This window comes from Hipposideros armiger, unplaced genomic scaffold (assembly GCF_001890085.2).
Source record: "Hipposideros armiger isolate ML-2016 unplaced genomic scaffold, ASM189008v1 scaffold_233, whole genome shotgun sequence".
Lineage (NCBI taxonomy): Eukaryota > Metazoa > Chordata > Mammalia > Chiroptera > Hipposideridae > Hipposideros > Hipposideros armiger.
Genome location: NW_017731583.1, coordinates 1,393,058 through 1,407,458, shown reverse-complemented (window position 1 = coordinate 1,407,458; position 14,401 = coordinate 1,393,058). Strand labels below are relative to the sequence as shown.

The 14,401-nt window shown below is 40.0% G+C and overlaps 1 protein-coding gene across 5 annotated transcripts in view; it reads right to left on the bottom strand.

The window, feature by feature from the left end:
- Positions 1–6,082: 6,082 nt before the first annotated feature.
- Positions 6,083–14,401, bottom strand: part of BACH1 (BTB domain and CNC homolog 1) — a 45,745-nt gene continuing 37,426 nt past the window's right edge. For 4 of the 5 annotated variants that reach the window (XM_019654985.1, XM_019654989.1, XM_019654986.1 and 1 more), the window contains exon 5: positions 6,083–9,839. In XM_019654985.1, the coding sequence (XP_019510530.1) occupies positions 9,384–9,839 (456 nt within the window). In that variant the 3' untranslated portion in view covers positions 6,083–9,383. The remainder of the gene's footprint in view (positions 9,840–14,401) is intronic. The other variant, XR_002125393.1, reaches the window with a different exon arrangement.

Here is a 14,401-nt window from a genome sequence, read left to right as displayed (position 1 = left end):
TGAATGAATGAATGAATGAATGAATGATGAGCTGCCTTCCAGACAAAGCAGGTTCTGCTCCACAAAATTCCCTCTGTTCTGCTGAGCCTTTGTGTGGGTTTGGAAGTGAAGATGGTCTAATGCCATCCTCAAAGCCTAAGACAAGGGAGGGCTGAGCTGTTCCGCAAGTTCTAGACAGAAGAATGTATGGTCCCGAAGGCAATCAAGGTGAAGAGTGAGGAGCCAGCAGGCTGGCATGAAGCTGAGACACAGCATGAGGTTGGGCAGACTGCGGACGTTCCCCAGTGGAGGGGAAGACGCTAAGACAGAGCTACCTAACAGAGTTCACTCTGAAGCTGTCTGTGTTGCAGAAATACAACATTTCTCAAATTTTCAATAAAACCTACTCAACTCATAAAAGTCTAGTGCTGGGGCAATTTATGTATTTACTCACTTACCTACTTATTTATTCATTTTGGTGGAACTAAAGGAAGTGACTGGGTTTAATGGCTTCTTCAACAAGGCGTAAAACACAGCACAAGACAATGATAACATGAACTAATCTGATGGACGCAGGTGCCTAAGATGGGGTGACCGTGAGACTCCAGGCCAGCTCTACCACTAACAGCCACAGTCTCCAGAAATCCACCCCCCTCCCTAATTTAAGGAGAGCATTCAATGAACATGTGTCAATAGTGGATCTGGATTTTCACAGGGTGTGAGTAGAAGTCTGAGTCAATCCCACTTTGATCTTAAGGGCCAGAAGACCCAAATATCAAAGATGGGCAGATAAGGAAACTATGTCTGGGAAACACCAAGTCATTTCCTATGGCTCTGCAGTGATTAAGCAGCGAAACCAGGCTTCAAAAGTGAGTCTGTTTGAACTCCAGGTCCAGGCTCTTCCTATTCATCCCACAGTCCCCTTCCTGAAAGAGCCTGAGTCATTGTCTAAATTAGTGCAATTCCTTTAGTCCTTAAGTGCAGACTTCGTGTCACCCTATTCAAAGTATGCTCGCAGCTGTCTGCCCTCCCAGGCTCTCGTAAACACAAGGCCAGTCTATTGAAGCGCTTGAACCAGCCAAGGTCCCCTACCTTATCTTAGCAGCTGGGTCTCCTTAATTTACACATGCTCCGCTCCTCATTCTTGTGTCAAACTCCATCCCTGATTCCATTTTAAGCCCCGCTCCCACATGCTACTCATTCATCTGTGTCGCCAAAAGAGAGCTGTCTGAGCTGATGCCAAAGTCCTAGGAATGGGATGGAAGATTTGGGGCCAAGGAGATTTTCCATGGTTCCCCGCCCACAGACCCCTCAACTATCAGGTGCTGAGTGTAGAATTGAGGTCTTCAAAGAACCAGATAGGAAGCTCAGCCGAGGCCAAAATATGGCATTTTTTTAAAAAAATTCTCTTCAGAAAAATTTTATTTTAAAAGTACTACTAGTGTTCTTGTTCATGGAAGGTTATCATTTAAAATCAAAGCAAACAAAACAGAAGTATAGTTAGGGCACAAAGAAAAATTCTTTGAGATTAACAGTCCGAGGCAAAAGGACACTTAAGTTTCTGAGGTGCACTGAAGAGGTATTACTTCCGAAAGATTAGAGTGGATATTTCCATATTTAATAGTGCTCTGGGTATTATTAATAGGTTCTCCTTGCAAGAGGTTAATATCAATCAAAAACCTGCATATCAAGATGGTATCTAGAAAGTGATTTAGGTGCAGTCTCCTGAAGAAAAGGAATGAACTGTTTAGGAAATAGTTGGTGTTCTGAACCGTAAGTCAATGTAAACTGAGAGGGGAAACAGAAAACAGTGTCTGCTGAAAAGTCGGCTACGTTTCAATGAAAAAGGAATGTGCTGTACTCAATTTTTGATATCTTTCCCATTATCTTTTCATTTATACTTCAAGAAGGTGTAGATAATAATGGTGAGGGAGAGGAAAATGAAATGTTTGGGGTTAAGCACAAGGTAACATTTTGTTTTTAAACCTGAACCTATGTTCCCATGAGGGACAGAATGGGTGAATGGGAGGGCGGGTGGGTGAGTTCATAACTTTCCCTTGGGGCTCCTTCTTTGGATATCTAGCTCTTTCTAGGAAACGTTCCAAAATCTCCAGACTCACTGCCCCCATGTGATTCCTCTCCTTAGCATCCTGTGCTCCGACCTCTGGGAGAAGATCTTCCTTTAACCTTTTTACTAACTTTGTCCCTGGGGAGGTGGAGTGACCGAGCTGACTGATAGATTCAAGAAGAATAACTGGTTGTTCTCTGCTCAGTGTGGTCACTCTTCCTCTTGGGATATGCCTGTCTCCAAGTAGCGCTGGCTGTGCTCTGCTCCTTCACATGCCGATGAAACCAGAGGCAGTATGGGTGATGAGCTGCTGCTTTGAGGAAAATCTCTCCATGGAAACCAGAAATGGAGAAAAGTTAGTTCTCTCTGACAACAGGACACAGCTGGTAAGGTAAGCTAGCCTCATTCTGGAGTTCTCACTAGGCTCTTGATCTAAGCTACTCCTTCCACTAATCTTTATGAGTAACTAGGGTTTTATTTTGCTTTTCCATCCACCCTTCTTTCATTTTTTCTCATTGTTTATAATTTGGTAAGGGAAAATGAAATGCTTCTCTGGAAACTAATATTTGGCGGGGGTAGTGTTTAGAGACGTTGAGAAATTGAAATCAGAATAGAATTTGGGGAGCAAAATACACACGGGATCTGGAATCTAGTGGAGCCACAGAATATAGCAGAGGCCAGGGAATTTTGACTTTGGTGGTGTGTGCAGGCCCAGCGGGTTTTCACAGCAGTGCAGTCGGCCTGGGTGAGAGGTTTTAGACCAGCCTGTGAGCATTGAATCTGGAGGGTCTTTGTAGCTTATGGTATTTTACTCACAGAATGTGACTTTCTGTGAAGTCCCAACTGCCCTCCTTTGAAAAGGCTGAGTGGGCATCTTTAGCGAAAGTCACCAGGACCTCAGCAGAGGTTTGGATGGCCTCATAGGAATGGAAACATTTCTTCAGGGAATCAGAAGTTATATTGGCTCAATGCCAAGAGTCTAAAGTGAGCCAGAGTTAATCATGAAAACTTTAAGATTATGACAGCATTTGGGCCACCTGTTTTGAAAACCAGCCAATCTCCAGCCAATAAAGAACTTAGCCCAGGAAAAGTTGCATTCTCCAAACACAGTACCTAATGTGCCGAGAGAAGGAAATTAGATGAAGAGTCTTTATATCAGTTTAATATGAACTTGATGTCTGTCAATCAATGCCCACCTTCTCAAATCTGTGAACTTAAATTCAATTGGCAGAAATATCCCAAAAGGCCCCCTTGGTGGACTGCCAGAGGCCTTAGGAAATGTGGGATGAGTTAATTTGCAGGCAGCAGACCTGTGGGCATCCTCTCCAAACCCCACAGCACAGCAGCCTTATAAGCTAAGACCCAGCAGCTGCCAGCCCTCAGCCCAGGAAGGCAGCCTCAGGGCACCGCTGCCGCAGCTTCCAGGAGAAAAGGAAGACGTCACAGGGATTTTAGGCAGTCCTGGGAAGAATACATGCTGCTTTCCTGCTATTTTTAGGGGAGCTGGGATCCAGAGCACTTCAGAGTGCTAGCAAGGCTGTAGCTTTCAAGTAGCAGTGCCAGGCCAGCATCACCAGCGCTACAGCCACCGCCCCAAATTCCATTCTGAGTTTAGGCCCAAGGAGGGAATGGTGAGAGGCTAGCCTTGGGTCTGTGTGACTTGTCTATAGTTGCGACTGGAGTGCTTAAGTCCACGTAAAGGAAAATCCGTCCCTAGGAGGCATCTCTCTTAGGCATAATCATTGTACTGCAATAATCACCGACAGCCTAAACACCACTGAAAATGCCAGTACACAGGCATGGTCTCGAAGCCCCTAGAGGGAGCCCTCATCCAATGGGTCCTGGGTGCCAGAAACACCTGCTGGAAGGGGACACGTAAATGAAGGCATTATGCAATGGTCAAGTCTCTCTGGTCCCCCACATGTCCAATGCCTAAGGCCAAAATGAAGCCTTTTCTGAGAGTTCTCCCAATGGATGTTGCGATCACCGCTTGTGAGTTCCACAGTACTGGCATTTGGGGGAAGCTGAAACCAAGATAATTCTCCATCTTTTTCTCAGAGTCTCTACCCCAGTCTTTGGCAGCACAGGTACTGAGAGCTGGGAATGTAGCTTGGTCTGGGATAACTAACGGCTTTAACAAGCCTGGGAATGGCTTGTTTCAAAACCAGGCTGGGTGTGGGGCCAAGGCTGTGATAATCTTGTGCGAAGTCTTCAGATTCTAAAAAATGAGCACATCACAGATTCGGCCTTGAATCTAGTTTCTTCTGGGGCCCAGCGGGAACTACTACCTCATAACAGAAAATTCCAGCTACAACTTCTGTAAGAATCTCCACTCCATCCAAGAATCTGGTTAAGGCTGATCCGGATGAGAAATTTGGGACAATCTTTTTTGGATTTATTTTCCCTAAAATTTGTGTACTTCCAACTCATGACGGTAAAATAATTTGTTATTTAATTCCTGTAGACTTTGTGTTTGGATTTTAATTTCCAAAGGGATTTCCTCTTTGAACTGGTTTCCCCCTTCAAGTATACTATTGGGAGGGGATTTATAGTCACATTTGGGATATCATTACGGTTGAACAGTGGTGCCATGGTGAAGCCCAATGTTTCAAGAGAGCTTAAAGCTGAGGAATGGCGGAACACCCTTCCCCAGTCCTGGTTTCGAGGAAGGACTTTCCCTGAACACCTGACCTCTGCATCCCTTTACTCCCACTGGCCCTGCGGAGTTGGTCTTTGATTCTCATCAGTCCATTGTCAGCATAACTAAGCCCCCTTGGCTCAGCCATCCCTAGTCTTGGGATTTGCCTGCCAGGGGCGAATACATTTTCCTGCTCCTCCAAGGGCTCTGCCCTTTTGGGTGTGAGCTGAGACGGCTGGTGGGACTGGGTAAGTCTGCCTAATTCCGGAGTTCGCTTTTAGCAAATTCACTGGGCTAAAGAGCTATAAAGCCCTGTCCCTCCATCAGCAATGTGGACTTCACTCACCACCTTTTTATTTCTCAGATGACCCGAAATACTGGCCAGGAAGAGGCCATTATTGACTGGTCCCCCTCAGAAACCTCAACATTCACTATTTACACTTCTGTCCTTAAAATCCTTCAAGTCTGACCTCAGGCCTTCAGTGTTTAGGTCACTATGTGTAGGGCACTATGGAAGATGCTGGGGACACTGTGGTAACAGGACACTCAGTGTCCTGTCCTCGGAGCTCATGGTCTAGGTTGGGTCCCCTCTCCCACTGTGACACACCTCCCTTTTTTCCACGAACATACCAGGCTCACTGGTGCCACATCGCCTCATCTTCCCAGGCTAACCTTATATTGAAATCTGCCAAAGCCTGGTGAAATTCCACGTCATACTCCCTTCTCCTTTGCGCTCTTGTAGATATCCCACTATCTCACATGACTGAGCACTTCCTTACAAGTCATCTTGACTCCACTGTTGGTCTAGTGAAGGTTTCTCAACCTCAGCAAGGTGACATCTTGGCTGGATAACTCTGTGATGAGGGCTGCCCTGTGCATTGTAGGATGCCTGGCAACATCTCTGGCCTCTACCCACTAGACGCCACGTTCTATATCCTGCCCCCACTATCTGTGTCTCTGGGAATTGCCAAACACCTAGGATGCAAATCGTCCCACTGAGACTCACTCTTGCTAGACCCAAAGCCCATGTAATGGATTGCCAACAGCTCTGAGCTCCAAGCTTGATTACAAAGGCCTGGTTAGAAGTTGAATATAACATGGTAGAGTTGACTCAGCAGGTAAATCTTTAAAACAGACACTGACAGACACAGTACCCCGTAAAAAGCCTTACATCTCTATCCAGAGACTGACATTTAGTAAATCAGAAGGCTAAAATCAAGGCTTCTTTAACACCCTTGTGCTGGTAATATATGTATTTTTCAGGCATATAGGATAATCAAATAATGAAAGAGTCCCTCAGAAAAAAATGCTATAGTCATACTGATCATTGATCAAAAGACTAAGATTAGTCAATTCACATGAGAGGTGAGAAAATGGAAATGGAATGTACAACTCTATTCAATTAGAAGCAATTTTAGGGAATTTTATTTAACTGTTAATTTCTCATCAACATCTAACACTTACAGTTTTGCTACATTTGGATAAGCACATTAAGAAGAAAATGTAAATTAAATACGATGAAAGTTTACTTTTAATGAAACATGATCTTAATAGGATATGGATATATAAATTTAGTGGTTTTATTGCATTGTTAGGAAATTATATTAAGAAAGATACAAAAAAATCAATAGGTGTTTATTTACAATTAGTATGCCATTATGGCTTTAAATTTTCATTTACCCAACAGGTTTCAAAGAACAGTTTATTACATGCCTTAATAAAACACTTAAAATATTTACATATTCAAAATAGATGTTTTATAACTGAAAAAATTTCACCTGAGAAATCATTATAACATTGCCATTGGTTTGATTTTTTTCCAAGTTGTTAACGTGGCTGAATGTCCACATGCAACCTGTATCGTCTACTGCATCCGATATATTATATTTAATTCCTTATTTAAAACTGGTTAAGCATTAAGCTACAGTGAATTACGTTATAAAATTTACAAATGGAACCAAGATTTATATCCATATTTGCTCTGAACATAACAATTTAATAACAAATTATTTGCTATAGGTGTAGAACTCAAATAATGGGAAAAAAAAATTTAAGGTAATGTTATTTTACTGAGTTAGACCTAAAAGCTTTTTAAAAATCATCAAGCACTGAAAAGGCCAATTCATAAAATAAGGAACTATGATCATGTAAATATGCAATATACAAACTGAAAACAACCTTTCGAAAATTCTGCATGAAGGAAAAGATATACACTGTATACACATAATCCTGTCATTTGTCTCCAGCACCCTTCAAAAAAAAATCAACTTAAAACAAATTTTCTTAGGAAAAAACTTTAGAAGTTAACTTTAAAATAGGCATAAATGTGTAATGCTATGCAACATATAGAAAAATTTCCCACCTTATCGCCAAGACATTATCTTTCTGTTCCTCTGTATTACAACTTGAAAATCATGGAGGTATGAGGTAGTGTAGTTACTTCTATTATACGCTGGCTATTATTTTACAAAATATTACACTTGGCCATAACCAGAGAATACCATTAAAATAAACCCTTAATGCTGAATTGTTCATATGTAGAGAGAAATGTCTTAAAAATCATAATTAAACTCTGGAGACAACTAGGTTTTACCATAAAATAGGAAGTAAGCTTTCAAAGTAGTTATGTACAGTAGCAATTAAAGCAAAGATCATGTGACATTTGCACACAAACTGGTGTCAAACAGTTGAGTGTAGACTGAGGTAGGAGAATAAGGATTCCATTGGCTTGTGTAAGATTTTACATTGTGTAAACCAGGGAAGTTTTTATATTATTTTATATTTTGAAGTTAAAATTTAAAATTACAAGTATCAAAGAAATAGCTACATGGGTATGGGGGTGTGTGGGTGTGTTATAGTATGGGATGCATTATCATAGAATATCATTCTCCCTGACAAATCACTGAGTATATTCATAAGAGCCTTTAGAAAATAAACAAGCCCAACTAGTTTTCTCTTATAACAACTAAGTCAGTAACAGAGATAAATAAAAACCACTGAAAATATACTAGGACTATCTCCTCCAACCTGCCCCCTATCAAAAAAGGTAACTAACACTTGACGAATTACTTTGAAGTATTAAGTGTGGTCCCCTATACTCTCACAGCAAAGGTCTACTTGCTTCAGACACGTTCCTAAACGAGGGCGAGTCGTCTTCCATATTAGCTACACAGGCCCGTTGCTAGATTCAGGATGCGCTCTATAAAAGTTTCTTTCTCAGGAGTCTGATCTTGGTGAACTGAAGTATTTTCTAATCCAAACACCACAAACTACTCCTTTGAAACTATTAAAACTGGGTTCTGCAAATGTCCCTGTGAATGCGAATATATGCAATTTTTTGTAACTGTTGAGAAGCTCAATAGCTCTCAAACAAGTCTGTAACACCAGACTGGCTAAGAACTACTGCAAAATGTTATGGGATAAGTGCTCAGCTTATAGAAACTGTATTTTAAAACAGAATTGAATAAACACAAAGACTCATTTTTTAAATGCTCAAGTCAAAATGATTTGTGTGCCCTCATACACCAGATTTGGGGAAGAGAACAAGATTAAATCTGGTTTCCAAATTCAAACCCACCATGAAACAAGATCACGTTTCATCCTATTTCACAAACCTGCACGGTTGTTGCAGATATATTTTTATCTATGATAATGCTTTTTACAAGTAAACCATAGGATTTCAAAAACAGGATGAGAAATAACTGCCACTCCTACTAAATGCAGGCAATTTTCTCTCCCCATGACGACTGGTTTCCTTGCACGGGCGAGCTGTGGTGGGAGGACAAACGGCCTCGTGTTTCGGTAAGCGCCAGGCTTCTATGGAGGCTGGGACGACCCCGCCAATGCGCTCGCGCAGGCCACTGTATCCTGAGTCCTAGTGCTTCTTCTAAAGGGACAAGACTGTCAGGAGACGGAAAGAGCAGGGTGGACTCAGGTGTGGCAGAGACTGAAGAGAAAAAAAGAGGGAAAATGACACTTATCTGTTTTGTATTCAGCCAGAATTTCTCAAGTTGACATTGAGAAGGAATAAAAACCTCTACCTCAGGCCAGCTGCCTGCCGCTTCCGAAATGTTCCCAGCGTAGCTTAGGAGTCACAGTGCAGGCCAACCGTCCTGGTTTTAGTAAGAGCTGGAGCGTGGAGCTCCAGGAGGCAGGCGAGACGACACCTTTCTTTTCCACACCGCGGCTCTACACAAGTGTTCCCAGTAGCTGACGCCCTGCTTCTGAGCAGACCTGAACTCTAGCAGCGTTCCACAGGGAGAAATTCTCTTTTAACCCAGTGTATTGCAAAAGGTCAGGCTGTTAAACTTTTGCAGGCTACTTCTTTAGTAGGAACGATCTGCAGAACAGCTTCAAAGCTGTTCAGCTGTTGTTTGATAGGCTGCAGTTTTCACTCTCATACTTACTTTGCATAAGGGGAAGAGTTATTACTAACAGCTATTCTTTAAAACATGAGTTTTAAAGCTTTACTACATTTTCATGTGGGGTTTTTCTGGTATCCAGGAGGCGAATCATTTCTGCATTTCTTGTGGAGTCAGGAAGAAAAGTCAGGGTTCACTTCAGAGGAATTCCCTCAGCAGCAAACTACTCAGGGGAGAAAAACAATATTGTTAAGAGACAGATGGTATGTTAGGCTTTCAAGACAGGTGTCCAAACTTCAGTAGAACATTAGATGGTTTCCAGGAAGTGAATGCGAGTTTACTCATCAGTAGTACATTTATCTGTCATCTGCTGACAGAAATCTGAGATGCCTGTGCTCTGCCGACACTGTTCCACAAGCCCGGCTGGTTCAGAGGCTGCGATGGAGGTTGGCCTTGACCCCTGGCCCCGCACACAGCCAGACTCACTGCCCTTCACACTGGGATAGCAAGGGCTTTGCTCACCCACAGGCCGCACAGCCAGAGGGCCCGCAGGTAAACTCAGAATCGATGGTAACATGGACGCACCATCAGAAGTCCTTTTTTCTTTTTCAGAAATTAAAAATGAAAGTGGGCAATCTGATGCTGAGTACTTGGCGAGTATCTGTATTTGCTCTTGACTTAGAGCTGCTTCTTTACAGACTTGCTGACAGAGCCCGGTGAGGTTCTGCTTTGTCTCGCCCAGCGTTGACAAAATGTGGTCTCTTTCCTTCAACAAGCTTTCCTTTTCATTTTGCTGTGAAGGCAAGGAAGAGAATACAACAACTTGTGTTTATTAGCTCAGTCAACGTTCCTAAGGCAATTTAAACATTTGTACCTACAGTGTCTTCTCATTCAATAAGACCATATAGAATTTTTCTGTTCAATTCAAAACTATACTAAATATTTCAGGTCCATAATTCCTCATTCAGAACTATTAGGCTAGATGTATTTTGAGATTCAGAATTTTTCAGATTTTAGAAAGATAATAAGGATGCACACATAATTCCTCTGGCACGGTCTGCAGCAGTACCCCACTACCACACACCTCTACATTTCTCAGTAAAACACATTGAAATCTCAAATAATGTACAAAGTAGGGTAAATAAAGATTCGACATAGCCTGATGTCAGTTTGCATCAGCTTTTTGGCCAAAATAGTATGTGACAAACTTAGGTGGCTTTCAGAGCTTTTTTTGGATTTGTGAATTGCAGATAAACAAGTATGGGTTTGACATTCTGGATAGAATACAACCAAAAAAAGTACAAGTACAACTGATCATAACTACTATGGCTCAAATCACTGAAAGATTCTCAAGATGACAAACAGCTGCAAAGCCTTACTTTGTGCCAGATATTGTGCGAAATGTTTTCAAATATGCAATCTCAGCTATGTAATTCACACAATGACTCTTGCCTTAAACAATAAACCCATTTTACAGATGGGACTCAGAGTTTAACATGCCCAGAGTCAGAAAGCTAGTGTATGAGTTACTAAAGTGTGAAGAATTTGGTGGGGTGGGGGATTTTGTGCTTAATTATTTTTATTGTTATATTATTACTTAAAATTTTTACCTCTACAGGAAAGTCTACCACAGAATGTTTTCAAGTGTTCCTGGACCTGCATTTCTGTCCGCCATCACTTGCTGCTGCTGACACATGCCTTTTCTATCCTTGCTCCACCTCACCCTTCCTACTGTACTACTGCATTGCCTCTAATCTAGTAAGAGTTAGGAAACCAAAAAATCAAGCTATTTATAAGATTAAAAGTAAATCAATGTTGACAGAAGGTCAAAGGTTTTTCGTGTGAAACTTTTGACAGTTCTCTTGGTTTGCTGCTCATTGGCAGGTTCTGAACAGCTGACTGTAGCCAGTTAACAGTTAGGTGGGTTATTTCATAGTGATAATCTACAATGGCCATCCTTTAAACAGAGTCTTTTCTGGAACAAAAATAGCTAAAAGGGTAAAAAAGACATCTGTTTATACAAAAGTACTATCACTGTTTTATATAAAAGTTTTTCTAAAAATCTGTGTAAATCCTATTATAGTAGTTAATTTTTAAATATTCCAAGGCCATTTAATATTTTGAGAAAATGTACAATGACTACAAAGTACTAAATTTTTTATATTTTAAAGCATTCTTCAATTTGTTCAGATTTTTACACAATTGTTCTATTTTGAAAAAAATAGGTATGTGGTCAATATACCGGGGGTGCCAAAAAAAAATGTTTATACAAGTGGACACTTTGGTCAGTGTTGCTCAAGCAGTAGTTCGCCGTAATCAGAAGTGTCTGGATGCTGATGGTAACCACTTCGAGCACCTCTTGTAATTGCAGAAGTCAAACATGACTCGTATTCATCTTTTGTTATTGGTATATATTGAGAATTACAATTTTAATAGTTTTCCTTTCTTAAAATGTGTATACATTTTTTGGCACCCTCTGTATATATAGTATATATACACACAAATAAAACCAAGTACATCTTTTCTCTCAGAGGGTGTGTCAGTTGCAGTCTTCAGATAAAGTGAGTCTACAGGTGCCTGAGGGTGAGAACAGGGCCTACTGCTACTACCTGTCCAGGGAAGGAACACATTTAATGCAATCAGCACCCACTTAACCTATAGATACTATGATGATTACAAATATTTTATAACTTCTATAGCTTTAGATACACATCAATATGATCTTAAATATTCTCACTACTGCTACCTGGCTAAACAAAGGATGGCATTACTATCCTCTTTAAGTCTGTCCCACACAAGACGGCTTGCTTCTTTACAACAACTAAAACCAACAGGCACAACCCTGAAACTCTACCGTGACTATTTCTATAAATTAAATGCTCCCATCTGTTCCTCTGCACTTTAAGCTAACTCCTACACAAATAAGTTGCCAGGAAGTTAGCTGATTTTTCCATTTCACTCTAATTTTAAAACACAGATTGACTTCAATAGCACTCAGTTTAGTAATTGATAGTTAAATAAATCAAAGTAATTCAATTTCATCACTTCATGGTATCACTATTAAAGACACCTCCCAAATATACAACCAGCATCCTGCTATTTCTATATTTTAATTTTCTTCTAATGCAACTGTATAAACCAGAAGTTTGAAGTGCTGTGGCTTTAATCACATTTCTATAAAAAAATGAATAAAATTGGTGTTCTGGTACCAGTCTGCATTTTATGACAACAAAATTAATTTACATCCATATGACAACAAATCCACGTTTGCATTCAAAAATAAGAACTTTTTAAAAACTCATTTTGAATGTGATTCTCCCAATAAAGATATGGAGTGGAAGAATTTGGTACCAAAAGAGCCAGAAGACAGTGACAATTTATTCTAGGTTAAAGAGTGCTCACTACTAGAAAAACGTGACTAATAGTTCCCTACAATGTAAAACCTCCAAACAGACAGCTCAGAGAAATATACAAATGGCCCTTAAAAATATGAATAAAATGTTCAATTTCACTCATAAGAGATAAAAATAAAAACTAGCATAAGATACCAATTCTCACTATCAGACTTGAAAAAAACCCAAAAGCTGACAACAAACTCTTTGCTAAGGTTGTGGGCAGAGAGACACACAAATACCGTGAAGGAAAGGTAAAATGCTACAACCCCCACCGAGCAGAATTTATTAAGATCTAACAAAATTACATGTGTATTTACCCTTAATCCAACAATTCTACTCCTAGAAATCTATCCTAAAGATACAGCTCCTTAAACATCAAAAACCAATGTACACAGTTATTCATTGCAGCATTCCAAATGTCCACCAATAAGAAACTGGTCTGGATAAACTGTGCTGCAGCCACAATTAGTATTATGGAGCTGTAAAAAGAATGGCAACCTCTTTAAACTCAGAAAAAAATTTCTTGGAAATCACTTCTTAAGTGAAAAGAGAAAAACAGAGAACAGTATATATAGAGAGAATAATTCTATGTAGCAAGAAATGGTAATAACCATACACATAAAATATTAATCTGTTTTTAGAAAAGAAACACAGGGTTTAAAAAATCCAGAGACTAATCAAACTGATTACCTATAGGAGATAGCTATGAATAGAATACAGGGATAGGATGGGTCAAGACTTTGCAGTAAAGCTTTTCTTAAACACAGTTTTAACTTTTGAACCATACAAATGTTTTATATATCCAAAATTTAAACAAAAAATGTGAACAGTAAATCCTAATAATAAATATAGACAGAAATTAATTTAATTGTATATCAAATTGCTAACACAGACAAAGAATTACTTCAAATAACTTTTAAACTTTAAACTTCAGTACATGGTATATATTTAAGGACTAAAAAAGGGAATGACTTGTTTCATAAGCAGCCATTTTTATATAGCCAGTGATTGATCAGGTTAACATATAAATACATTCACAGTATATATTGCCATAGTCTGGCAATATTCAGGCAAAGGGCCCCATATTTTAGTAAACTCTGCTCTTTGCTATTGGCTGTAAGCATTTTGCAGTTGGTCCTAAGAGTCAATAGCATAATAGACTGTAGATGGATCAGCACATGAAAAACCATGTTTTGATTACAGTCAGTACAATGATTCTAAAGTGTCTTCAAGGTGGGTCAAGAGGATAATTATCATATATAAAGGACACTTTTATAGTTTCAATGTGCAGGGAAAGCCAAGAGAGACTTTAGTTCAAATTCAATAAATTAATGAGTTGTATTTTTCAACAGAAAGTTCTGTCAGAGTCTAAATAGAACCTCTGAGGAAAAGGAAAGGTGTGTAGTTATTTGGTGGATAAATTGATGGTAATGACTTTTAACATTTATTTCGAATTCGCAAGTATGTTAGAGGTTAGACATTAATTCAGCATGGCTTTTACTAAAGATTGACAATATAAGGTCTTGAACAAAGTTCAAGAATCACTCAACTTCTGTTTTGTGTTTGGCGCACAAAGCGCTTCTCCCTGGAGGAGTGAAAGTACTTAGGAGCTGTGCTGCCATCCCTGGGCCACACACGTGGCGCATACACATAGCGCACACACATGGCGCACACAAAGCCCTCCTGTGGTGTGGACACTGAGCAGGTGCACAGAGATGAGCCGAAAAAAGCTTCTCAGGGTTCCTGGCAGTTTTCCACTTTCGTGTTCGATGCTATTTAGGAGGCCTGGCTCCAATCTTTGGCTTCTAAATTAGACACACCTCTATCCTTACAACAAATCCATTCATTCATTCATTCATTCATTCATTCATTCATTCATTCAGATGGCTTCTGCTTTTTGTAGCCAGAGAGACCAAATTAATATAATAGGTAAACAGGGTACTAACCACTCTTTTTTTTT